At 47.6% G+C, this 25493-nt stretch overlaps 12 protein-coding genes across 12 annotated transcripts; 4 read left to right on the plus strand and 8 right to left on the minus strand.

Moving 5' to 3' along the window:
- Positions 1–46: 46 nt before the first annotated feature.
- Positions 47–3290, minus strand: N7529_002485 (uncharacterized protein; the record flags this gene model as incomplete). The annotated part of the gene is made up of 6 exons (XM_057238013.1): positions 47–391; positions 446–765; positions 820–1502; positions 1610–1694; positions 2214–2583; positions 2658–3290. The coding sequence occupies 6 exons, from the start codon at positions 3288–3290 to the stop codon at positions 47–49; spliced, it is 2436 nt and encodes an 811-aa protein (XP_057100624.1).
- Positions 3291–5483: 2193 nt separating this feature from the next.
- On the plus strand, positions 5484–5889 carry N7529_002486 (uncharacterized protein; the record flags this gene model as incomplete). The annotated part of the gene is made up of 2 exons (XM_057238014.1): positions 5484–5652; positions 5717–5889. The coding sequence occupies 2 exons, from the start codon at positions 5484–5486 to the stop codon at positions 5887–5889; spliced, it is 342 nt and encodes a 113-aa protein (XP_057100625.1).
- A 731-nt stretch (positions 5890–6620) lies between these two features.
- Positions 6621–6971, plus strand: N7529_002487 (Nucleotidylyl transferase; the record flags this gene model as incomplete). The annotated part of the gene is made up of 1 exon (XM_057238015.1): positions 6621–6971. One exon carries the CDS (start codon positions 6621–6623, stop codon positions 6969–6971), a length of 351 nt encoding a protein of 116 aa, XP_057100626.1.
- A 350-nt stretch (positions 6972–7321) lies between these two features.
- On the minus strand, positions 7322–7683 carry gliT (thioredoxin reductase gliT; the record flags this gene model as incomplete). The annotated part of the gene is made up of 2 exons (XM_057238016.1): positions 7322–7567; positions 7639–7683. The coding sequence occupies 2 exons, from the start codon at positions 7681–7683 to the stop codon at positions 7322–7324; spliced, it is 291 nt and encodes a 96-aa protein (XP_057100627.1).
- A 2655-nt stretch (positions 7684–10338) lies between these two features.
- N7529_002489 (putative quinol monooxygenase) lies at positions 10339–11150 on the minus strand (the record flags this gene model as incomplete). Its single annotated transcript, XM_057238017.1, has 3 exons — positions 10339–10458; positions 10509–10843; positions 10892–11150. The coding sequence occupies 3 exons, from the start codon at positions 11148–11150 to the stop codon at positions 10339–10341; spliced, it is 714 nt and encodes a 237-aa protein (XP_057100628.1).
- Positions 11151–11372: 222 nt separating this feature from the next.
- Positions 11373–12497, plus strand: N7529_002490 (Zn(II)2Cys6 transcription factor domain-containing protein; the record flags this gene model as incomplete). Its single annotated transcript, XM_057238018.1, has 1 exon — positions 11373–12497. One exon carries the CDS (start codon positions 11373–11375, stop codon positions 12495–12497), a length of 1125 nt encoding a protein of 374 aa, XP_057100629.1.
- Positions 12498–12926: 429 nt separating this feature from the next.
- On the minus strand, positions 12927–14330 carry N7529_002491 (2,3-butanediol dehydrogenase; the record flags this gene model as incomplete). The annotated part of the gene is made up of 6 exons (XM_057238019.1): positions 12927–13054; positions 13140–13619; positions 13691–13777; positions 13837–14085; positions 14135–14168; positions 14247–14330. The coding sequence occupies 6 exons, from the start codon at positions 14328–14330 to the stop codon at positions 12927–12929; spliced, it is 1062 nt and encodes a 353-aa protein (XP_057100630.1).
- A 514-nt stretch (positions 14331–14844) lies between these two features.
- N7529_002492 (bZIP transcription factor JlbA/IDI-4) lies at positions 14845–15908 on the minus strand (the record flags this gene model as incomplete). The annotated part of the gene is made up of 3 exons (XM_057238020.1): positions 14845–15155; positions 15210–15573; positions 15849–15908. The coding sequence occupies 3 exons, from the start codon at positions 15906–15908 to the stop codon at positions 14845–14847; spliced, it is 735 nt and encodes a 244-aa protein (XP_057100631.1).
- A 2501-nt stretch (positions 15909–18409) lies between these two features.
- Positions 18410–19750, plus strand: N7529_002493 (putative cofactor for methionyl- and glutamyl-tRNA synthetases; the record flags this gene model as incomplete). The annotated part of the gene is made up of 1 exon (XM_057238021.1): positions 18410–19750. One exon carries the CDS (start codon positions 18410–18412, stop codon positions 19748–19750), a length of 1341 nt encoding a protein of 446 aa, XP_057100632.1.
- Positions 19751–20016: 266 nt separating this feature from the next.
- On the minus strand, positions 20017–21491 carry N7529_002494 (pepsin-like aspartic protease; the record flags this gene model as incomplete). The annotated part of the gene is made up of 3 exons (XM_057238022.1): positions 20017–20144; positions 20198–20964; positions 21097–21491. 3 exons carry the CDS (start codon positions 21489–21491, stop codon positions 20017–20019), a joined length of 1290 nt encoding a protein of 429 aa, XP_057100633.1.
- A 47-nt stretch (positions 21492–21538) lies between these two features.
- N7529_002495 (uncharacterized protein) lies at positions 21539–21942 on the minus strand (the record flags this gene model as incomplete). The annotated part of the gene is made up of 2 exons (XM_057238023.1): positions 21539–21727; positions 21925–21942. 2 exons carry the CDS (start codon positions 21940–21942, stop codon positions 21539–21541), a joined length of 207 nt encoding a protein of 68 aa, XP_057100634.1.
- Positions 21943–24216: 2274 nt separating this feature from the next.
- N7529_002496 (DUF4452 domain-containing protein) lies at positions 24217–24910 on the minus strand (the record flags this gene model as incomplete). The annotated part of the gene is made up of 2 exons (XM_057238024.1): positions 24217–24525; positions 24638–24910. The coding sequence occupies 2 exons, from the start codon at positions 24908–24910 to the stop codon at positions 24217–24219; spliced, it is 582 nt and encodes a 193-aa protein (XP_057100635.1).
- Between the last annotated feature and the right edge of the window lie 583 nt (positions 24911–25493).

A 25493-nucleotide genomic window follows, 5' to 3' on the forward strand; every position in this document is an offset into this window, starting at 1 on the left:
TAAATAAAACAAGAGGGAAGAAAGCGCTAATGCTAATCATCCACGATCATGCTTTCGCTTTCTCACTTTTCTCTGCTTTCTCGACTATTGCAACCTTGTCGGCTTGGTCGTTCGAGGTACTCTCTGTGGAGTCTTTGACATTTGCAGGTTGAGCGGCGGAGCTTTCGCTAGCGTCCTGGACTATTTCACCATCTACAATCTGATCTGCGCCCTGGGTTCGGGGCTGGGTGCTGTCTTTTTGATCGGCTCGCTCCTTTTCTTCCTGCTCGCGAGCTTGTCGCTCCTGTTCCATTTCGGCCATGTGGCGGAGGTCGTCAACGCTAGGCTCATAAAGATGCCAAATCGTATAGTGTGGTAGGCCGATTACTGAAAACTTCATCCGTTTGGCCATCTAGAAGGTATTAGCAATTGTACCTAACAATGGTCTCCTCCATTGCGACCATACCTTGCCAAACCCTTCCGTCTCGGCATGCTTCTCGAAGCTGAATGCTGGGAAGTGCACACCGGCGCGGAACACGCGGGCCTTGGCCAAAATACTGACACCGCCGATTCCGTCAAGCTCCATCTCCATGTCAGGATCGCCGTATGGATCACGGAGGTAAGCAAGGTGGGGTCTCCACGTAGCGTACTCTGCGTATCCTTCCACGATCACGGCGTCCTCATCAAGAGTGTCTGCAAGAGCCAGGGCAGTCTCGGACTCTTGCCATGAATTCAGGTCATAAGGCTGTTCTCCACCGAGCCAATCTGGAAGCGGCCGCCACACATCTACAAACTCAATTAGTATAGATCTTCTCGCCTAAAAGGATAAAAAGCACTCACTCGGAACGGTCACATCCTTATTGTGCCGCATTAGGTCCTCAATGATTGTAAAAGGCGCAGTTTCCACGTCCGCGTCTCTCCAATAGACCCAGCTATGCGTCGGACGAAGCGTCGCACTCAGCAGCCAATTCCTCGCCTGTGCCATGAGCTTTCGCCGATTGGCCTGTGCCTCGAACCCGTGCCGACTTTCTACATCCTGTTGGACTTTCTGCCCGAAATCTTTCTGGATCACTGAGATCTCTCCAAATGGCATCGTTGGATCGGAATCATTTTGTATATCTTCCAGCATGCGCGACAGCATCCCCAGGGTATCATCGCGGGAATCCGACACCAAAAAGGCCAGGTCAATTAGGTCGTGAGGGTATGTGAGGTTTCGGAGGTGAGAGAAAAACATTGGGAGGTGCGACGAAGCATCCCTAAGCGGGGTGCACATCAGCACGCGTTCCCCGCGCTCCCATCCTTTCTCTGACCCTTGTACTTCGGAGAGATCATAATAGCGGACCGTTTGAAGGTGTAGATCGTTAGGGGAGGAGAGAATGCCGAGGGAGATGGTGGGGAGAATGGCCGCGCGCCAGGATGGGAATATGAGGAGAAACAACACCAGCGACACGAGGCCAAAAAGGCAGAGGCGCTGGATGAGTTTTCGGCGGTACCGAAGGGCAGGTTGCGAGCGAGGCTGGAATCTGGGTGGGGATGCTAGTCAGTCCCGAATTCAACGTTCAATCTGGCGCTCCGAGCTCTTCGGGTCACAAGAAGCGAGCCATTTGGCATTGAATATTATCTCGCTTACCTGCTAGGCGAAATTGAGAATGCGGAGCCGATGGGGTAGGCAGAATGGCCTTTTTCAAGGACGTGTCGGTTCATGGTCGCGGCCGCTGCCACAGGCCGTCACAGCGCTTACTATGTCGGGGCCAAGAACTGATGGGGACTAGGGGACCCCAATGACCCCTTTTTAGATAAAGATCAGTATAGAAGCCCCGAAAGAATGGGATATATGACAATTCCCAAAGATTGAACAAAAAAAAAAGAGAGAAGGATTAAACAAGGTCAGACAAAAGCTGATAAGTGAATTGTGTGATTGGGGGTCCAGTTGTTGTGCCTCGAACCAAATCCGGCCATCCGCTTGCAGTAATCTACAACTACAACTACAACTACAACTACAACTACATCTATACATCTAAACACATGTTCATAAAAAGAGTACATACAATATAATATAACTCCTATCTTTATCGCCGAAAATATTCAAATGCTTTGTTTTGACAATCGACACCCGGTGACCGTTAATGCGCTTATGTACAAACCGCTCATGCAATTATCTACTTTTCCCCCCTTGCCCCTTCATAGTGAGATCGTAGGAGGTGAAATCATGCTCAATCGAGGCCGAAGAGGACCAGGGGAGTCAACTTCTTTCGTTTCCACCTCAACCTGTCCCATCATCTGTAGTAATAGTTTCTTCACCTTTTCTGCATCACGCAAGCTCGGCAGGACGGATGCGGCTTCGTAGTCGCTATCAAGAATAAAGTAGCGTTCCTTTTGTAGGTTCTCCACTGTATCGATCTGGAATGCAACTCTGGCGATCGCCTTGGCTGGAACACTGGCCTTGTTCATGGAGCTTCGGGATACCATGCGCAAGAATGGCCGAAGACCGGACCGAGTCTGATGTGCGACTCTGACCGACATGGGAGCCCCGGTTCGCAGATTGCTTGGGCCAGCCATACCTCCGGGATCCAAAGTGAAGATGTCCAGCGAAATATTCCCGGTCTATTTTTAGATAATTAGTAAACGTGGGACCAATTGGAAATTATTCGGATGACTCCGATCGATATGAAACTCACCCAGATCAAACTCCGCCTCAACGCATATAATGCGACGCTCGCCATTAACTTACTGCTTCCGAAGCGAATATTCTCTTCCTTTGCGCTCAGCGAATCTCCCAGATGATGCCCGTTTCTTCCATGGTCGCGGTCAAAGTAATCTAGTCGACCGCTAGATGTGGCAGAGCATCCGATATTGATCACTTTCGCTCCACTTCTCGGTGTTCCATCTCCAGCCTGAAAAGCTTCAAGCAGTCCGATGGTTAATAAGAACGGAGAGAGACAATTCGTTTGGTACACAGGGTCGTATCCGTCTGATGTGAGGTCATCAACCGTGTAAGATGTTGCGACAGCGGAGTGAATCAGACTGGTCACAGGTGGGATGTCTCTAAATCGAACACGTTCGACAGTGGTTTTGGCGAAGCTTGCCACAGATTTCAGATCGGTCAGATCAAGAGGAAGAACCTCGATCGATCTGGGACCTATCAAGCGGATCTTGCCGGTGAGTTGCCGAACATCGTCCGTTCTTATATCTCGAGCCGTCAATAATAGATGAACGAAAGGTTGCTTCTTTGCAATCTCGATGGCGATCTCTGATCCCAATAGCCCATTTCCACCGGTAATAATAACCGTTCCTGTAAGCGGTGTTCCCATAATGTCGAGTTTAGTGTACAGGCAAGAATCTCCGAGGGATCAATTGGTTCCACAGTACGGAGTAGGAGGTTGCAGAAATGGTCAAAGAAGCATCACTGTGGGGGTATCCGACTCCAATTATAGGGATGAAAAATGAACAATGGGATATTGCGTGACAAAAAGGAATTATTAAAGGAAAGGAAAGAAAAGGAAACTGGAATTGTCAAAGCCTGGCCAAAGTCAAAGGGCGAGTATGGGCTCCATTAGACGGTAGGATCTAAAAATTCCTTCTCGGCCCCATCTATGCAGCAGAATGGGCCAATGAATTGTATCGGACATGAGCGGTGACATGTCTCAGCTCACGGCTGAGGCGTGTCTTTCCAGAAGACGACAGAGTGGATCAATCAGATGCGAACGCTGGCGACGTGCTGCGTTAGTGTGAAATAGCGAAAGACCGGGGCGAAACCCCATCAATTGACACATTTATGGTTTTCCTGCCTGATGGTGCGTGGCACGGCGATTAATTTGTTTTCTCTACCAGCACTATCCTTGTAGATAGATCCCGTAAATCCCGTAAATCCCGTATTAATTATTGTTAGAAAATTTTTGGATCGGGATCGGCACCTGATACTGAGCTAGATTAGTTCGCGACACTGGTGTGGACTTGGCCGCAAAGTCTCGATCCTCCTTGCCGATCAATAATCTCAACTAGATCCTGAACTAAGGATGTACCCACGGAGTAATGCTGGAAACATAAATGTGCAGACCGTGGGGAATCCCATTGGTGAAAGAGGCACTGTTAAGTGAAAAAGATTTGAGCCTAAACGAGGTATAGTCCTACCACTGCCAACAAGGTCTCTAGTGCTTTTTTCCCAACACAGTCAGCTAGCCAAGGTTTATCTCCCCACGTCGTTTCGTATTGATGCACCGTAAAATGCAAAGTAACCATGAGATATAAATATAAATTAGGCGTAATTGTAAGCGGCTGCAACAACGTTTCGTGGAACATACAACAGGAACCAAAAGTGAAGAAAAAGCAAAGGTTCAAAACGTTTGGAGTTTCATATTAGAACAAAAAATAGAACAAAAAGAAAGGAAAAAAAGGAAAAATCAGATGACGGTGCGCAGAATCGAACGCTGGCATATATGACGTCATACTATACAACTATTAGTTGACCGAATTGGGCTAAATGAGCTCCCCTCCCGGTGTTAGTATGATCATATTGATGTTGATTTGTAGGTACATTATACGAATATATATTATCACCTGGGTACTAGGTCATAAGTACATAGATTGAGTTAGACCCTTGACCATAGTACTGTTGATTTCCGCGTGGGACCTTGTTTATTTTCAAAATGTATTGGGTGCGTTTATAATTATTGTATGATTATTGAATGATGAATGTGACTCAAGTCTATGAATTATCGCAAAAGCTTTGATCACGTTCCAAGGATACCCGCCTTATCCAAGACTGTGGTATGTAAACCCCGTAGTAAGCCCTGGAGTGGACGGCACATCGCCTCCAGGGATACCAGAGATCAAGCTTCGCGAGGACTGAGAAGTGATTGTGAATATCGGACCAAACTGTGAATCTATTGGCGGGCTATAGTCTAGGGAGCTAGTAGAACAGGCACAATGCCAGAAGGCTATACGTGCTCGACAGAATAATTCTGTAGTCTTGGTTGGACGGGCTGCCTTCGTCGCAGCCCGAGAATGGATATCAGGCGTTGTGGTGATGGAGACAAACAGTTTCCCCGGGAGCTGAGCACATCAGTAAGTATTCCAAACAATAGTAAGCATGTAATTCAAACTCGGTGATCCACGTGCTATCGTGGGGAGTTGTGGCCTGCTACATCCGCATAAAGTCGACGGAAAATACCCGGGGACATTGGCCGGCGCCGTAGCTGAGTTGCTTAAGCAAAATCCCTTGGGAAAAGGCGGTTAGATTTAGTATCAGAGCTGGCTTTTGTTGTCAGACACCCGGGATGAGGGCTCGATCCAGGTATACACAATGTTGGCCAACTGTTCTATCGTTGCAAGTGTAAAAACACAATTCTTCCCACCTCCGCTGCGAGGAAGGATGAGATTATGCAGGAAATGCCAAAGCCGGGACATATCCAGTCGCACTTTCCTAGCGTCTTAAGATGTGGCCACTGTGCCGGGCGAGCAGCCGACCTAGGGTAATCGTCGCTCTTTTTGGTTTGTGTGTTATCATGTTTGCGTGCATGTCCTTTGTTGTGGGTATCTATATCCAGAAGTACCAAGAGACATTACTATTTCTGCGGAAATGGAGAGATTTTAGTTCGTCACTTGTGGCTGCACTAGGCGGGAAGAGCGGCCAGAAGCTCCTTGGCCCTGTATCTCATCTCCTAGTACCACTAGGTATGTGCATGCTTCAATGGTGTTCTGGATCGACGTATCCACGACTAAGAAACCCACCGTGCAGATTCTCGTCCTGTCTCGGTCGTTCTAGAATTTCTTGACTACAGTATTGGATGGTTTCAGCACATCGTCGCAGATCATGCCATACCATTGCAGCGGGGAACATCTCTTATTGATTCGGATCGAACTCGAGGCATCCAAACTGGAAAAGCGGAGGCTCTGAACCGCCGGTGCTAATCGGTCTGGGACTTTTTCCATCACTCGGCATCTCACCCATCCTGGGATTCTATTGCTAGGGTACTTGTTCTGATCTAGTGAGGAGACGGTGTCGCCTTCGCTCGTAGGTTTTAAAATAGAGAGGATCACGAGTCCATACAGCCCTGCCGCTAAATCTATAACAGTCGCCACTAAGAGCGAGCAACCCTGGCAGCGTCGGAATACCTCGGTCTTGCTCACCTCGCGTACCTTGACCATTGCCTGCCGATTTAGCTGCATCAATTGATCGATCGGGATTCGGGGGACCTGGAGCTGCTCTTCAAAGCAATTGCTGACACTCATTAAGGAGATGGCATGACGATACTACCGAGCGATCATGATAGCTCTAGGGGACTCTCGCGTCAGTATGCTTTACTAATCGAGACCGCACCGACTCCGCCGTACGCCCCTGGAGGAACCCCGGCGAGTCCTTATAGAATATGCCAGACGTGTGAGAGACGGCTAACGATGTTTGTAACGGAATGGACACTGCAGATATGGCATTGGAAATGGAGATGTCGTGAATTTCTGGATGCAAATAAGTTCTCAGTTCCTAACCACAAAGAATCGGTCACGCCGGGCGGCACTAGCGGCAGATCCGAGAGCACATCTAATAAATCCCATGGTACCTGGTTTGACGGGCGGCAAGATAAGCAGTTCGGATCCCAAGTCCAAAATCGATTTGCTCGATGATGCGGTTTTAATTCACAAGAATGTTTCCAAAGCTCACTGCACTTGGATGTGGTGGAAGCAAATGGCGTTCTGGCCTTTATACAGCATGTGATCTTCCCCTACTCTCAGCTTCAGTCCCACATGGAACGCCATCTATCAAGGTGCTTTTGAAAGATGAGACCGAACCGACGATGCCCAGTAGCTTTAAAGATATCGTGTCTGCGTACAAGGTAGATCGTATGACTCCTCAACTTTCTAAGAAGGTCGTTGAGGAGGGCCTGATTAAACCTATCGAGCCACTCCGTGTTCAATTTGAAGCTGATCTGGAATGGCAGATAATTGCCCTAGAAGCATATACCGATCTAGCCCAGGTGACAACAAAAGTCATGTGAAACAAGTCAGAAAAAGAAGCTAGTCGTTGCGGTTGTTGAAATAATATCCAGTCATAGTTTGACAAGACAATAAAAAGTAGAATTTGCGTTTATGGCGGAGCCACAATACCTGCTTTCTTATCTGCTTCCTTTATTTTTTCCTTACTCTTAGATCTCTTTAGCCTTTATTTGATTTGAGCTGTTCCTGTCTTCGCAACAACTTATGAGCCTACTTATCACAATATAAGGAGAGAAACGTCCTGCATATCGGCTATCTCAGGTCGCCGACAGAAATATACCACTAAAATCAGTCTTAACAGCCCCCACGTCCTTCCAAGTCTCTTTCTATCCTACATCGTCTTCTGCAAATATCAATTCTGCTCTCCCGAGTATGGCTCAGCTTGTAACTGTCCAGCCAGTCCTCCCGCCACCAATGTACCCGATGACATGGCAGTTACTACCGACTTCATAGGTCCGGAGCAGTCACCCGCTGCAAACACTCCTGGGATGGATGTGGTGTAAAACGGCTCGGTCGTCTTAATATCACCATCAGAGGTGAGGTGTACACCTAACTGCTCGGCGAACGGGCCATTGATCACTGTCTTAGGTCTGTGAACCTATAGGGGTTAGTTCCTGCCGCGTTTGATCAGTTCCTGCCGCGCTTGATCACACTTAGGGGACTACTTACCAGAAATCCCTCTAGTTTTATAGTACCAAATAAGTCTCCGAGCATGGTCGTTCAATGAGGGCTGGATCCCGTATTTAGCCGCGGACCCTCGACAAGACCAGAAAAATACACTGCCATCGAGGATTATACCAAATATGGAGCTACATAATACCGAGATCGTTCACGGTGATTTTCAATACGACATGAGATCCCAATGATACTACCAGATCCACCCAGAGCGATATGTGCGGTCTTATAGACAACCTTTCCAGTATGTTGCAGTGAGAAAGCCATTCATGGTATCTTCAGTCGCCAGACGTTCAGCGTCGATAATCGCATGACTGATCCACAGCTTATCGCTGATGAGATCACTCTTTGCGCTGCCCGGATCATTCATCGAGCATAAGACTATGGGATGAAACATCACCAAGATAGATAGTTTTCCATCCACTGAAGTACCGCGCATGATAACACCCTTTCATCAGCCGGTGAATACCGTCATCGCGCAACCCATGAAAGCTCCAGGATTTAATTGGTCGTGGAGAGAGGTCTTGACCGATATAGAAGACATGGTGCCGTCGATCGTGATGTCGTCATTCGCTTCCGAAGGGGCGCGGAACTGGAAGCGTTATCGCCGATGTCGAGGTTCGACCCGGCGGGATCATCGAGGCCGATACTCCTATTCTTTTCCTCTGTTCTGAAACTGCGTGGGCGTGTTGAGCTTGACAGAAAATATGGAACAATTAGATGCGAATGATAGGGGGCTGTCTTTTGCTATTTGAGCTGGCTGCCATCGATTATAGAAGTGCGCCATTCATCGGCCCCCATCCTGGAGAAGCTGGTTGCGTGGCACAAACATGAAAGCTATCGGAATGGTGGCCGACTCGGGGTGGATTGAGGACTTAAGTGGCTTGATCGAGAGAAAATCTGGTCCGCGTGAGTTCTATCGGTGATGTTACAATTTAGCTAGCTGTATCTCCTATTGCGCGAAAACATTGCTTACAAAACACAAACGGAGGCCAGATCGTGACACCTGTAGAAATCTAAAAAAAGAGGGGTGGTGCGGAGATACCTATGTATAATTTCCAAACGTCAGTCGACACGTTTCGAATCCTAGCGCTTCAGCTTTTGCTTCCGCCTCGTAAAGGGTAGTTTCCTAAAGAGGATGACTACCATACAGGATGACTTAACACACGTTACGCAGAAGGAAAGTGAGAATTCCTAGATGTTAGGTGTATGTAGTACCGTCGTGTTTGAAGTTCCTTAGTCAAGAAATAATGGGCCCCTAAAGCACGTACCAAAATAACTTTATAATCACGAGAGTGCGGAACATTGGAAAAGCGGTCATTTTCGGCACCAATTTCACCATATTCTCACTGTAATTTACAACCAAATCGGCATTTTATGCTCATCAAGGGGTTCGAGAATATTGAAATGCAAGCGGATACGTCCTTGACCCACGCTATTGCTGAAGGCGAGGAGATGTGCTGTATGTTTTTGGCTAGCAAAAGTAGACGAGGCTGCGATGGCGAAATGAGGCTCCGAGGTGGGGCCATGGGTGGAGTCGAGGGCTTGTAATTCCCGTATACTGCGCACTCATTCGTCGACATAACGGACCGAGCCGATCATAGCGGGAACCAGATTATCTCGCGCTTATTTTTCAGCAAAGTCAAAGGTCCGGGGACCGCCCGCCAGCCGGGTCTGGAAAGCCAAGTAGCAGACCGGGTGTCCAAGGTCATGAAAAGCGCGAGAAACAACTTAATCAAACGACAAGATTATAAGTATATTGCTTTATAATTTTGAACCCTAAAAGCCCACAGAAGAAGAACATTATAAGCCAGCTTGAGAGCCCCCGCAATGGATATTGCCAGACCTATTCGATTATATCCTCCCTTTCCATCTCGCCCTCCCAATAGCCCAGTGATAAAAGGAGCTAAAGCTTCGTGAGAGCGTCCTTACCACATCGACTCCATCCATGACAAGCGTGCGCTCCTTAGGCAATATCGCATGTGCCAAGAACGCGGGGCCTGATCAAATTCAATTAAAATTGATCGAATCAAAAGACAATCGACCGTAACGAATACAGTCGCTACAAAAGGTAGCAAAAGAAGCGCAATTGAATCTGGTACGTGTCCCAGAACCATGGTGGTGATGAGACCAACTTTGTGGACGACGGGGATAGCGACGAGGTTCGAAACCGACGCCAGAAGATTGCTGGCAAAAAATATGGAGTCATGAACCCCAGTTGCATATCGTATTTCAGAGTGAGAAAGTAGGTCAACCAGCTTTTGGACGCGAGTCCGGACCTGAAGCTGTCAAGTGAGATGATGGAGCAGAACTTTGCGAGGAATTTCTTGGACTACTTGCCCAAGGTTGGGTAGAGGCATGTTATCCAATTGTTTGTGTCGCGTTTGGGTTGGGGCTTTGGCAGGAGTGGTTGAGTCCCTACAGCACCCCAGAAAGCGTCCATGAATTAGCACTTAATTGATTCAACCGCCCACTATGCCACCAAATCGCTCCCAATCCTTGATTAATTCAACAGAGCAAGAGGGTAATATCTAATTGGCTATCCAGGCTATTACAAAACATGAATTAGTATCCATTTCTTTCGCTTCTCAGATCTTTAAAATGCCTAGTTCAACCCTCCACCACCGCTACAAAGGTTCAAAGGAGAGATGTATGTATTATCAATCCCCCTTCGAAAAGCAGCTTCTCAACGTCTTACGAACTACCCAGGTCCATTGCCTCAATGCCAACAGTCATCTGTGACAATTTCCCCAGCGACTTGAGAGACTCCAACGTCTCTGACCAAATCTTCTTTTGGGACATGTCATGGTGTTCCTTCTACTGGTCAGCATGGCATTGATGATAGATTGGATTCTTTATCTTACCTTCGAGGTTTGCCATCCTATTATACCCATAATGACATCCTTTTCAAGGTTCGAGCTCTTGCCATAGGTGACAGAAGTCGTGCCCTCTCCATTGCGGGCTAGATGACGGGATGTGTTCTCCCATATTTGAAGGCCTTTCTCGATATTCTCAGAATTGGAGACCGTCACCCGAATGATTTCAACCATAGGCGCCGAAGCTGCATCTCTTGGGGAGACCTTTGTTTCAAACAGTTGCAAGGTGGGTGGCCCAGTCACCAAATGCCTGATTGAGCTAGCAAAAGCAGCAAATTGTTGCGAGCCGATGAAGGCATGGAAAGAGTCGGCTGAGGTCCACTCTATGCCAGATCAGATATACCCAAAGTTGACGCACCAGGCGAACTTACCAAAAAGAAGGAACTCTCTATAGGCCTCCCTTACATCCAGCCCATCTTCTGTCAGAATCCATCCACGGAATGCGCAGAGCAGGCCGGGATTAGGATCAGTCAATCCTTTGCTCAAGCTTGGCCAGTCTCTTTCAAGCTCCTTGAGTGAAGCTGAGTCTGTTTTGACGCTTGGAAAAATAAGCTCAGTGATGGCCATTGCAAAGGAAGAAATGTTATGTTTGATGTTTCGAGGGTAGTATAGAAATTCCATAACATTCATTTGTCTCCTTTATATAGATCTGAGTCTAAGCTAGAGCTACATATTCGCCATACTCTAAATTGCGGATTTTTGAATTTGCATATTACTATAGTTCGGGCTGTCAGCCTTGCGGAGTTTGCGGAGTTTGCGGAGTTCTGCGGACCTCTGTCATCACAGCCTTGTTTTCCTACGGGGCTGCCCATCTGTTGGCATTTTTCTTATTTTCTCGTAGAAATTCAGACCATGGCTTATAGATCACCATATGCGCGCTCACGGCAGAAGTCATGTATTACTTGCGCTGAGGGGAAGCGGCGTTGCGATCGTCAAACCCCGCAGTGCTCACGGTGTCTTGCTCAGGGGCTAGAATGTACATACCTGAGTGCATGGTCCCCACAGAAGCGCCAGAATATCTCGAGACAGTTGGAATCATCATACTTTTCGGAAGAGTGGCCAGAAGCCTCCCTTGTTTCCAATGAGGATCTATCATTTTGGCCGTTAAATGACTCTCCTTCCGACGATACGAGTGTTGCTACCCCATGGCTTACTTGGATGCCCTCCCTGCCCACCATACCATCATCATCACCAGCTGCATTTTTCCCAGAAACCACCATCTTAGATAAATGGTCAACCAAACAGCTTTTACAGAACATCAAAAGCTACCCGCAGTCGTTTGTTAGCTCTCGAAAAACACCTTTCATTCATTCCCACCTCTACGATGCATACTTGCCCAATGCTATTCAAGATGCTTTTACAGTTTTGGCGGCTTATAGTATCAAGACATCAGAAACAGAGGATCTCATTTTCCGTATACTTGAAAGCAAGACTACCAGCCTCGTGGAGCAGGACCACCACACGGGTACCCTGCCCCAGCTCCTCGCCGCAGTGCATGCACTGACGCTGTTTCAAATCATTCAGCTCTTCGATGGTGATATTCGACAGCGCTCATTAGCAGAACAGCACATGGATACATTGCGAATTTGGACCTTTCAATTACAAGTCCGAGCCGGAGAGCTGGCCCCTGCGCTCACATGGCAAGAATGGATATTGGCAGAGAGCGCTCGAAGAACAGTAATTTTTGTCATGATGATCGAGGGCTTGTATTTGACACTAAAAATCGGGTGCTGTCCGAATGTCAAGGCACTGAGTATACTGCCCTTCACATCCGAGGTTGCTCTATGGGATCTCAGTACAAGTGCTTCATGGCTTGCGGAATCAGATCAATTGCGATCTAAAACTGTACTCTATGGTGATTTTACAAGGGGTTGGCAGGAGAGAAAAGTCCCGGGACGACTGGATGGATTCCAAAAGCTATTGCTAATCCCGTGTATGGGTGAGAGATACAGAGAAGTACTGGATCTAGATAGTTGAGTGTCAATAGTATGGTTGTACGCCGCCTGCTCCAACAAAATGGACTCTGTAATTGGTAAAAGACATTATTTACATTGAATGTGTATCCCTGCCCTAGGTATACCTCAACTCCCGACCCAACCGAAGACGGAACCGTAATCTTGGAATCTCCAACCACGAACCACCCTCTCTTCAAAAGATGTATGATTCAACAACCCGGACGTATCTGTCTTGTCAGATAATTTAAATTTCCATTCTGACGAGCAGGGCTGATCTGCAGTCTAGCCTACTATGGCCTAGTCATTGCCTATCGTTTTGGCGGTGGGGCTTGAGATAGTTTCTCTGTGTAGAAAATTGAAGCCAATTTCGAATATTGCTGTACTGCCTGGAGAGAGACGAAATACAAGTATAGATAAACGGATGGCGACATCGCGTGAACAAACGTGTGCTTCATGCAGAAATGTCGACCAATATCTTCACATGCTTATCCCTCTCCTCGATGAGAGCCCTGAATCCCTTTTCATCCACTTCCTCCATTCGGATCTTACTAGTAATCATAGAACTTGGCTTAATGTCGCCTACACCAAAGAAACAAGAGGTCAGCAAAATTACAAAAATGAACGAGGAAGTCAAAGCAAATAACCCATCAGCAGCTAAACATACCAGAAGAAATTGCATTGATTACAGACTCAAAGTCCCCATCATCGTAAATTGCAGCCCCCGTCACATGCTTCTCCTGAAGCACAATGGCAAAAGCATCAATGACCGGCTTTTGTTCCCAAAGCGACACGATGACCGTCGTGCCACGCACCCGCAAACCACCCATGGCAGTATCAAGCCCAGCTTGGACCCCGGAGCACTCGAATGCAACATCTGCACCTGAATTTCCTGTCAAGGCATGTACGTGCGCAACTCCATTAATCCCTACAGAATCAAGAGCTTCAGTGGCGCCCATAGATAGGGCAAGCTCCCGTCGTCGCTCGGATACCTCCACAGCAATTATTGATGTGATACCTTTAGCCTTCAGTACCTGGATTATAGCCAGGCCTATTGGTCCAGTCCCGACCACAAGTACCGTGTCATTCGCCTGCAGAGGACTGCGGCTGACGGCATGCCATGCAACGGCAAGAGGTTCCACCAAAGCTGTGTTAGAGAATTTTTATCAGAGCTGAAACAACCCGGCCAGACTTTGAAACAGCGAAGTCTAATCTTACCTCCTATGTCAAGAGGGATGGAGTCTGGTAGTGGGATGGCATTCTTTTTGTCCACGACTACATGGTCAGAGAGTCCTCCTACCTGACCTGCAACTGTCAGTTAATAAAAAGGCTATAATTGATAGGAAATATAGTGCTTGACTCACTGCTATACCCGATGAATCCCAGATTCTCACAGGAATTGAACCTGCCCCTTATACACGTTGAGCATGTGCCATCAAATAGATTGGGCTTGACGGCAACCCGGTCACCGACCTGAAGTCCTGTGACACCTGCGCCAATCTCTTCTACGGTACCGCAAAATTCATGACCCAAAGTTGTCGGCAGCTTGTCCCCGGTAAGTGGATGTGGAACAGTAGGGACAGTAGATGGACCAGTAAGATATTCATGAAGATCTGAATTGAATTAGAGAAGATCAGATTTCGAGCTTCCTGCGTGACTTACCAGTTCCACATATTCCCACAAAAGCAGGGCGAATCTTTTAGAATCAAGGCTTGTTGTTAGACATGCTTCGGAGTGATCTCTTGAGCGTGCTCAGCAGGAAGTTTATATATACCTTGATCTGACCGTCACCACAAAGGGGTTCCTCGATTTCGTCAACGCGGATATCTTCTCGGCCATGGAATCGAACGGCTCTCATTGTGAATGAACCAGGGATTGATCGATTATACTGGTAGACTTATGTAAAGCGAGCCTAATAAAGAGTATGCTGTAAGATCAAGGGAGGTGATGCAATTAAATAGGGAGGTTGAAATGTTACACAGTTGTCAACAGACAGTTTTCATATGTTCATGTGCTACTGATGTATTTGGCAAACCCCGTTGTTGGGAACGAGGGGAACCCCCCTCCACAGCACCCCACGAGGTAAGACATTCGGACTGTTGGAACAAAGGATCCATGATTAAAACCCCCCGCTATTACCAAATGCACATTTTTGGGACTTGGCGGATTGAAGTTCAATCCAGGCGATTTGCGGGGGTGGGGCTGCCCCATGTTATTTGTGGGTTCTCGCACGAGCTCAATGATGTCAAGTGTGAGAGTTGTTCTGACCATTTGTTTGACAGAATACGAAGGCTAGGAAAGATATCGAGTCCATTCCGATCCACAAATCAATCGATTTCGTTATATGAGACCAGCTCCTTTCGAGCATCCAGCTATATATCCTTGTTCTTGCGAGAGAGGAGACCCTTCAAAGCATCCGTTTCACCTTCAAGCTTTGAACATCGAAGTCTCCATTCATCTCTTTCCTTTCGGACCTTCTCCAATTCAGCCTCCAGATCCTTCATCCTATCAGCACGTCTCTGCCGACATCTCCGCGCCGCGAGTGTGTTGAGCTTGCGCTTTTCTACACGCGATGAATCGACACGACCTAGAGCATCATCACCCTGAGAGGTGGAGGGGCTTGACAAAGAAGTCGAGACGGGAGCAGGGAATTGTGAAACAGGGGAAGGTTGCGAGTGGCCATCTTCTGAATGTTAGAGATGGACTGTATAAAACTGATTAGAGAATGTAGTCTTACCTTGTGAATTGGCCGAACTAGAAGCCAGAGACGCGGATATAAATTGCTGGTGTTCGATCGATGCCGAATCCGAAAGAGAATTGAAAGCGGAGGCGGTGCCGTACCCAATGTCCACAACCGGGACATCGTCAAAAGCGGAAGGATACGGCGTAGAATGATCGACAGATAGGAAATTCCAGTCGGTGTCCACAAAGGACAGATCAGGTTCTGCCCAGAGTGCCGACTCATGCGTGAGGGTATCGAAGGATTGACAAACTGGCACAGCCGAAGGAAAGCCTTCCAACTGCGGTACCAGGGACGAGAAGTGGTTATCGTAGTGAATATTCGACCATTGCGAATAATCAGCAGGCCCTTGAAGGCGTTCCTGCAAGCCGGTGTTGAGTGGGCTGGAACCAGTGGAAGGAGGTCTGGATCGCCGCCGCGGCGCTCGAACAACTGCAGGCGGACATCGCTGGATTTCTTAGACGGGCCTTTGCAGACCCGTGACGCTCTATCAAAAGGATAAGGTAAGGGAGTGTTAACCCTAGTTGTAGTTCGACTGGGGAGTCGTGTCCTGAGGAAGAAATCTAAGGTCGGGGTCAGGCCATATAAAAGAATCCAAAGGCAAAAGGGATGGACCGCAGCAAGAGTCGGACCCACAGTAAGCTTCTTCTGATTGGTGGTCCGTACTTTGGCCTTCCACGACTCATTATGACTCATTTTAGCGTTACTTGAGGGGCCAATCAAAATTCACCAATATATCGTATTTAGATATGCCTATCAGGGTTACATGGAGCGCTCTGAGATGGAGTTATGCATAAACAGATCATATGGCGCCAACGAGATGCTTGGCTTAAACATAGTATCTAATTGAATGTATGACTCTATTATAGAGGTTCTTAGTATTTACCCAGCTACAACGGTTGGAATTGAGCCAAAGTAGTATTAAGAGGACAAACCTACCTAGGTAGGATATTGGGACGAAGAGATATAAAATTCAAAGTAAAAATGTTGAGTCAAACTCAATCATTACTACATCATGATCACCCTTGCCACTTGTATATATTGAAGTCAAGAAGTCATGTCTTCTGAAAGTCTCGAAGAAGCTGTTTGATATTTGCCTCGGTTTTGTTTGCTAGCCTCAAAGTGCAAGATAAGATGTTCATTGAGACTTCAATGCACTTGCCACCGCCGTGCTGCTTCCTGATTCATTCTTTATTCTGCATCTACCAACGCGGTCAAGATACCAGCATGTAACTCCAGGCTCAGACTCTAAATCGTCTCGTAAAGACGCAAATTTGTGGGAAATCCCCAGAGACCCCCAAAGGGAGGCACACCCTTGCTCGATCTGCTCAATGAGTTGTTGATGTCCATTGTAGCTGAATTACCTCTAGTGAGTCTTTTTGCACTCAGCATAATCAATTGGCGTCTCTGTGATATTGTGACGTCTAGCTCTGTAGACCACCGTGGGCTTTGAAAGCCTTGCATCTCAACCTGGAGAAGACAAGTCGATGTGGGTATGAAGAAGTAGTCCAGACGTCGTTTGCAAAGGCAGTCGACGTAATTTCTGAAGCTTCCACATCTCAATCTAACACTAGGGCTCTGTATTATCGTCTTGATGACCAAAACCCATATCTCGTTGGATTGATGGCTATAAAAGGTGGTTTGATTGGACATATATGCCAAGACATTCTTCTAAGTGCGCAAAATCGCAATCTATGCCACTGTAGGCAAGCTCCGAAATATCTTTGCCTTCAAGGTTCAATCAAGCTCGGTCTCAACCCTAATTCCTGGCTTGCGGTTGATTCTCGCCAAAGAGGCCGTCCTGTGGTCGACGACATCCCAAGGGAATTCCGACGTCAGCCCATTCCATTTAATTAGAGCCTTGATTCGCGGCTCAAACCACATTTGGATTTATTCTGGATTGGATCTATTGTCAACAAGCGATACGATTATACCCATGAAGGGATGTAAAGTCCAAGGAAGCTTTGATGAAGTTCGGCTTTTGCTTGAACATGGAGCAGATCCAAATGTACACTTAAAGGAGGGAAAATCAGCGCTTCATTTAGCGACTGCTATCTGCAGGCCAGATATTGTGACACTACTTGCCAAGTGGGGTGCAGATTTTCACACGAGAACTCTCGGAGGGCGTACACTGGCTGCAAGACTTGAACGTTGTGATGGTCAACCTTCTTCTTGAAGAGAAGCGATCGATGCTTTGCTTGACATCCCAGGAAATGAAACTGATTTGTGCGACTAAGACGGTCGTATTCCATTGAGTCTTACTGCAAGCTATAACCAGAACATCTACTCAGCGTATCTGGCGAGAAGACTGGTCGGAGATTTCGATGTGGATATCAATTCGCAAGATGGCTCCGGAATAAAAGTGCTCTATCATTCAATTGAAATAAAAAGACGAACGGATAGCTCGTCTACTATTGTCACCAAGTCACACTAATCAACAATGCAATCCTTCACGGCTGCCTTTGTTCCACGCCGCACGGCGAAGTCCAATGATGTTGCAAATTTTGTTAAAAGCAGATTTCACAGACCCGAATAGGAAAGATGAAGCAGGAAACACTGCTATCAGAAATACCACATCCAGGAAGGCGACCCGGGTGCTGATCAAAGCCGGCACCGATGAGAATCTAGTACCACGGCAACCATTGATAAAGAAAACAGAAAAGAAGGAACCAAGACCTTACTAGCGAGTCTTAGAAGCCACGTTGTTGCTTTCTTGCTGACTGACAGATGTATTAGTGAAATTTATATGCCATTCAGATTTCCATCCCGGCCCTGTCTCAACGAGAATTTAGAGGCATCATTAATACCGATTCAACACGTATAGATAGCAAAATGAAGACAACGTACAAGATGTCAAACGTGGTTTACAGATCTCTCTTGTTGCCTCTACGGCTGTTTGTATAGCAGTTCTGGGATCTTGGAGGTCATGGACGCCGGCGGCCCACGCCTAAACCCGCTGAGTCAGCTGTAACACAGACCTCAAAAAGTAGCAAAAGGAGCATAAGAGCTTTGACTCATAGAATATAAATAAGAAATAATAACAACAGATCCCTCAAGGGATCATCGTCAAGTTGAATTCCTTCAGGTGCCTATTGCGGGCCCGACTGATAACCCCGCGGGTCCAATCGTTGACACAGATCCGTGCCCCTCCTCGATTTTCTTTTCTTCCACTCCCAACCCCTCCACGCGCACTCACCATGGCGACGGCAGCAACTCCCGTATCTTCTCTCCTCTCTCTCCTCTATCGGTCCTACCCCAGCGTCATCTCTCCGGATGCGACCGAGCCCGACTACTTCCTCGCCTCGAGCAAGATCTTCCCACTAGTCACCTTCAATGAGGGCGAGGAAGCCGACATCAAGCAATGGCTGCACACCGTCGATGGTCTGAAGACCTCCCTCGCCAATGCCCAGAAGGACGTCACTGAGGGTATCCTCGGCCAACTCAACATCCATCTGGCCACCCGTACAACCCTCCTTGGCACAAAGCCTTCGGTCGCCGATATTGCCGTCTACGCTCTCCTCGCCCCTGTCGTTGAGAAGTGGACCCCCGAAGAGCGCACAGGCGAGAAGGGATACCACCACATCGTCCGTCATACCGACTTCGTCCAGAACGGCCGCCTGTTCTCCCTACAGATCCCCGAGGAGGAGAAGATCGCCATCGATCTGAACGACGTGAAGTTCGTGCCTAAGCCCATCGATCCCAAGGAGGAGAAGGAGCGCAAGAAGCGCGAGAAGGCTAGCGCTCAGACCCCCAACGCCACCCCGGACAGCAAGCCCCTCGTTGTCGGCCAAGCAAAGGCCGACAAGGCCGCCAAGGGCCAGGCCCAGGCTGGTGTTGAAGCCGCCGACGCTCCCCCCAAGACCAACAAGAAGGAAAAGAAGGAGAAGGCCCCCAAGGCCCCTAAGCCTGCTCCCGCCCCCGCTGCTCCTCCCTCCCCCTCACTGATTGACCTGCGTGTCGGCCACATCCTGCGCGCCATCAACCACCCCAATGCCGACTCGCTTTACGTCTCCACCATCGACTGCGGCGACCTCCCCGGCTCCGATAATACCTCTCTCGACGAGGAGACTGGCAAGACCGTGCGCACCGTTTGCTCTGGTCTGAACGGCCTAATTCCTCTGGAGGAGATGCAGGGCCGCAAGATCGTCGCCGTATGCAACCTGAAGCCCGTGACCATGCGTGGCGTCAAGTCCTGCGCTATGGTTCTTGCTGCCTCCCCTCGTGTCGCCGAGGGCGAGGACTCGCACGCCGGCCCCGTTGAGCTGGTCAACCCACCTGCTGATGCCCCCGCTGGTGAGCGCATCAGCTTCGAGGGTTGGAGTGAGGGTCAGCCTGAGAAGCAGCTCAACCCTAAGAAGAAGGTCTGGGAAACTTTCCAGCCTGGTTTCACCACTACTGGTGACCGCGAGGTTGCCTTCGATAGCAGTGCTGTTCCTTCTGTTCACGGCCAGGAGGGCAAGCCTGCTCTTGGAAAGCTTGTTGCTGCCTCTGGTGGTATCTGTACTGTTAAGAGTTTGACCAATGCTACCGTGCGTTAAGCGGTGGATGTTAGGGTTTTGGTTGTTATCTTTGAAAATAAAATGGACTAAATGCATACCCATGAGAATATGAAGAATTCAAAATTTCCAGTTTCGTCACTAGCATCGAGGATTTGATAGACATGCTTGTTTATTTATCAAGCATGTAATGGAAATACTCAAGTATACTGAAGTAGTTATGGGTTGATGTTTCTATTTTAAACCTGTACATGATCGCACTTAGTGCAGAGCCGATACCTAGGTATATCTCAATTATTTTTCACTCCTCACGCAGGTGATGCGAATCCCATGGAAGGCCCTCGGTAATCGAAGACCACAAACAGGGCCTTCAAGAACACATCACCGTAGATAGCTAGACTTGAGCCTGCATTTGACTGAACACCGCCGAAGCACACTAAACACGGTCAGTTGGAATTTGAAAAAAGAAGATCAACAAAGGGTACTCACCAGTTTCACCAGTAGTAGTATTAGTTCCAACCTCGGCGAAGTTGATCAGTGACCCAGGCACGGTGGCTGAGTAAGCAGTTCCGATGGCAACAGCCAGATCGGGCAACTTCGCAGTACAGGGGTAAATATACCCACCAGCATTGCTAGCATAGATGGCTCTGTCAACTTTATTGTAATACGCCTTCGCAACATCAGGGCTCACGAGCATAAGCGAGGTACCTGTGTCGGCAATGGTCTCGGTCACATCGGTGACCGGGGTGAAGTCTCCTCCTCCAATGGAGTACTGTGCCGAGTTGAATTGCCAGAAACCTTTGGATGAATCGATACTGACATTGGCCAGAACACCCTGATACTTTGAATGATCGATGGTTCCAAATTCATACTCTCCAACACCGTCAGAGAGCAATCGGACGCTGAAAACAGGCTCGTCAAGGTGGGAGACCACGTTGTCGAAGAAGGTGTTCTGTGCCACTGGTTTGATGGTGTTGAGTGACTTGAAACCAAGGCCAAGGAGACCATTGGAGTCGACGTCGGAGACGAATGAGCCCGTGACATCTGTTGGGAGACCAAATGCCTGTTCTTTAACTTCAACACCGCCAATTGAGAGAGTGTCTGAGCCTACATCTCCGCTGGCACCGGAATTGTCGCCATATGTGATCTTGAATGTGCTGTCCGTCAAATCTTTGAAAGTGCTAGATTTGCTCGGGTTATAGACAACTTTTCGGTCTTTTCGCTGGGATTCAGGAAGTCGAGAGTTAAATACCCATCTATGTGGCCACTGGTCAGCTAAACATAGTTTTCATGTGAGTTCAAACATTGATCCGTGTTCCACCAGGTCAATTGTCCGAAAAACGACAAACACACACGCGAGCAAGCAGAGAGGACAGAAGAAAACTTACAGATCGGCAGATCCAGTATCAAAATCCACGTTCATAGTCTGGCCACCAAGAGTAATTGGCGAAACAAATTCCACATCCCCAGCAACAGAAGTGGCCGACACGGAGCCCGTCTGATCGGATTCCGCCGCATCCTGCTTGGCGCTTTTACCAGAGGTAACCTTAGTGTCAAAAGGCTTGAAGTCACTAACTTCAACGACATCAAGAGTTGACACATCAATGCCAAACTTGCGGTATGCTTTGCGCAGGGCCACGGGACCGTGAACGATATTATCGTTGCGCTTAGCACGCTGCACCTTGAAGGACCGGCCTTGAAGGTGCTTGTTCGGTGCCACTGGCATCGAAAGAGCATTTAAGCTCAGCGAAAAGAACACAGTAAAGAAAATAAGGAATTGCATCTTGTCCACAGCCCTAATTGGGGATATCAACGTCGAAAATGAACGAATTAGGTCAGGACCGGCCTGAGAACTTGATGTCGCAGAATGTGATGGCAAGAAACACAAAAGACAGGATGGACAAGGTAGAATTTATCACTGTCCAATCTATAAGGATAATCTTGGAGGATTCCCTGAATGAAAGACAATGCCAATGTCACAAAATGAACGTCAGCAATAAGTAGTCCTGACTTGAATACCTGCAGCCAAGAATTGAAAAGAGAAAGCAACAAAAAAAAAATAACAATAAGAAACAACAATGAAAAAGAGAGTAGAAGCGAAACAATGAACAATTGCAATATGAAAGGAAAATATCAAAGAAAAAGAAAGCGAAACTACCGGGGTTGCCGATCTATATGGCAGGCACAATGCGCTCACAATGGGGCAGGAGAAAAACAGAGTAGGTGGTCCCCATTATATTCTATTAACCTATTGGAGCCAATGAACAAATGAAAATGCCTTGGCCTATTCTGGGCATGCTTCACAGTAAACGCCATCGGACCGAGATCAGACTGATGGGGAAGTGGATATGTCACTAGACCCAGCGAAGAGAGAAGACCGGATAGCCAGACCACGCGTATATTATACAGAGATCAAAAGGCTCCTCCTCTTCATTTGCCTGTTACTACGCGGCGTCTTGGATGAGTGGGGGACAGACCCCTGAGCGCGTGGGTTTGACAGCTAAGACCGCAGGGCCAGTCGGTGTTAGGTATAGTTAGTTGATCTTGAAACAATGCCGAGCGGGTAAGTGACCAATCATGCTGTTGTGTGACACTGTGAAACGTTGAAAAAGATGTCTCATTTAGATATGTATATTATGTTTCTGGATTTGATCTTTGTTCTCTGGCCTATTAGGGACTTGGGAACAATGGCATTACGTTGACATAAATGCGTGGTCACCTTGTGTGGTCACCTTCGGTGGTTGGATACTCCTAACATTGATCGTCGGGCGATCGAACCGTTGAGTGTGATCAATGCTAGATTGAGGCCAGATGAGAACACATGATTAGTCCGGAGATAGCTTTTTTCTTTCCCCTCTTCTGTTCCAACGTTGATCTCTGGTTTGAGCCCATCCGAGGGGTGGGTATACAGGTTTAAAGTCAACCATTTTGACCATTTTGTCCCATATTCTTACTTTTTTTTCAGTATCCCAACTTTTGTGGGCGCAGCAATTCCTTCACTGTGCTTGCAAATCTATTCAAAGAAACGGTAATCATTGTGGAACAGAGTCTCAGCCCCTAAATCAAATAAGAGAAGCGCCTGAAGAAACAGTCTATCTCAGGAAATCGGTTTTGAAACCCTCAAGGCAACGTAACGTCCATCTCGCACTTTGAATTTAAACTCAAAGTACCTCCGAGTTCTCGGAGAAAATTCCTATATGTAGCTATATTCGAGAATTTGGGTAATACCAGAGCAAGTCTACAGGCTACCCCTTTTAGTACTTAGTCCAGTGACTGAGTATAAAAGCATGTTGAATCGTCCATATGAGGCCGAGCGCAACGTACACTTGACCGGAGTCCGAAGAAACGGTGTGAACAAATGATATGTGATTGAACATGATATTATGGCGTAATCAAAATGATCAACATCATACAATGCAATATATCTCTCGGGGAGTCCCAAAAGATCAACGCAAGAAATACAGAGCGAAGAGATGGAAATGTAAAGAGATAAAATGGAGAGAGTGGATGATAGTAAACAATGAACAAAGCCATTTTAAGTGCATAAATGGTCTAAACTCGCACACGCGAGAGACCCCCAAGGATATCGATTTCAAACAGAAACAACTCCGCATACCATGGTTTCGCTCGCAACCAAACCCAACCGGCCACATACCAGTGGCCTGGAGGCGCGTTGTTCACCAATCCCCGAATCCGATGTACAGAGAAAACAATCCGTAAAATGATAAGAAAATAGGACAAAAAAAATAGACGGAGAAGGTGACAAAAGACGCAATACAAAAAAACCCAAGATATTCAACAGTGCCCAAGCAATGCAGACGTGTATCGTTTCCGCCTCTAGATCCTTGAAAATGATAAGCCATTCCCGCCCCGGTAATAAAAAGAACCCAAAACAAAGTGATCGTAGAATAAAGTATAGAAAGTCACAGCGTAGGTGTATCTGGCAAAGTCGTTTGCACACGAAACCCTCCCAAGAAAAGGAAAATCAACTCCAAAAGTCATAGACATGCAACATCAAGTAGCAATGTCACTTTCACATGTTCTGTACATCATCGGTGGCCCGACCGGGAGAAAAAATAAAAGATAGGCCGAAGAAAGTATTCGTCCCTCCCTGAGAGACGAAGAGGTATCGTAGTAGAAGGATGCAAGGTATTGAATCGCAGGCGCCGTCGCTCGCAACAAGCCAGAAGTATCGCAAAGGATATAGAATATGAGGCGAAGGTGGTCGTAATCGGCGAAGAGAGAGAGAGAGAGGTGGTATGTACAGGTCGGTTTTTGTTTTCGGGTTTTTGAAGTTTTTTTGTCGCCGTGTTCATGGAACATGTATTTTTCCATGGTTTCGTGTCAAATGCAAAGTGGCGTATCAGACAAGAATGCAATGGAAGAAAAATAAGATTATGACCTGCGATTAAGGGACCCCGATGATGCAGAACAGCTCAGGTGACGGGACGTGCAAAGAACATGTGGAGACGTAGGGAGCCAGCCTACGACTTTGGCAGATGGCATCTTTACCATCGACGTTGAGCAGTCTGCATCATCGCGGGAGAAATCGATGAAGGTGGGCTCGTCATCGTCATTCCGGTAGAGGGGTTGACAATGGGAATGACCTTGCGGGTCCGGTTCGCAGACTGCTGGTAGTTGACGTGATTAGGGTTGCCGGCAACACCAGAGTGAACGTATGAGTTGGCTTGAGCGGGAGACAAAGAGATGGACGGAGTAACCTGCTGCACCGGCTGAATCTGGTGCTGCAAAGGAGAGGTTTCCGGCGAGCCACTAGAGAGGGAGGAGCGGTCGGAGGCGGAGTGAATGGAGTGCAGCTGGAAATAATGGTCAGCAAATTGATTCCGGCCACATTTATCCAAGTTTGAATGACGATGTTCAAGGGGATAATAGTTAAGGGGTTGTAGATTTTCGTCGATCACAACATACATCGTCCTCAGTCAGGAGACCCGGGCAGAATTCGAGATCATCGTCCAAATCAAAGGAACGACCGGCCTCGAACCTCGCCCGGAAAGCTGTCACTGCCGGAGCCTCCGCCAGTTCCCGCATGCTTTTCACTCCTCGGAACTGACGTTGAGCATTTTGCGAGGCCATCTTAGGAGCACGACGCGAGCGACCGTGGTTATTGGCGGATTGCATGTGAGCACCATGGTGAGGGTGTTGCTGGTGTTGTTGTTGGTGGTTGTAGAAGTAGGCGGACATGATGATTGTGTGTGTGTGTATTTTTCTTTTTTGAGGCGAAAGTAAATCCAGTACCTAAGACAAAATCGAGAAAGTTGGTAGAAGAAAGTTACAAAAAAAGGGAAGAAGAAGATCAGATGAAGATAGAAAGTGTTGTGGGAGAGAAAGGGAAGAGGCGAGGGCAAAAGAGGGGAGAGTATTTTGGGTGGGCCGTTTAAGCTCCATTTGGTGTCTTTTCACTCCATTTTCAGCGGATCTGCGTATTTTGATTGGTTGGTAGTCTCTTGCCACTTCGTTAGCGCTTGACTTTGGTTGGTGCGAGCGTGACTAGTGTCTTTCCATATATGACAATACATTACAATACCATCTCTATAATTAATTCTTTTAGTCTCGATAAACATGATGAAAACCCCTTAAAGCCACACTCCATGGTAAATTACCATACTTACCATACTATCAGCCCCATAACAATCGGAAAAACGTGACGTCGTCGACAATTTCGAACCCCCCGTTTAGGACAACAGTGACGGCCCTCTCTACATACCAAAGGGTAAGAGTCATTACGGGTCCCTGATTTGAAAACAATAATCATTGTTACATTTTT

The sequence above is a fragment of the Penicillium soppii genome, assembly GCF_028829465.1.
Source record: "Penicillium soppii strain IBT 18220 chromosome Unknown utg000003l, whole genome shotgun sequence".
Taxonomy (NCBI): Eukaryota; Fungi; Ascomycota; class Eurotiomycetes; order Eurotiales; family Aspergillaceae; genus Penicillium; species Penicillium soppii.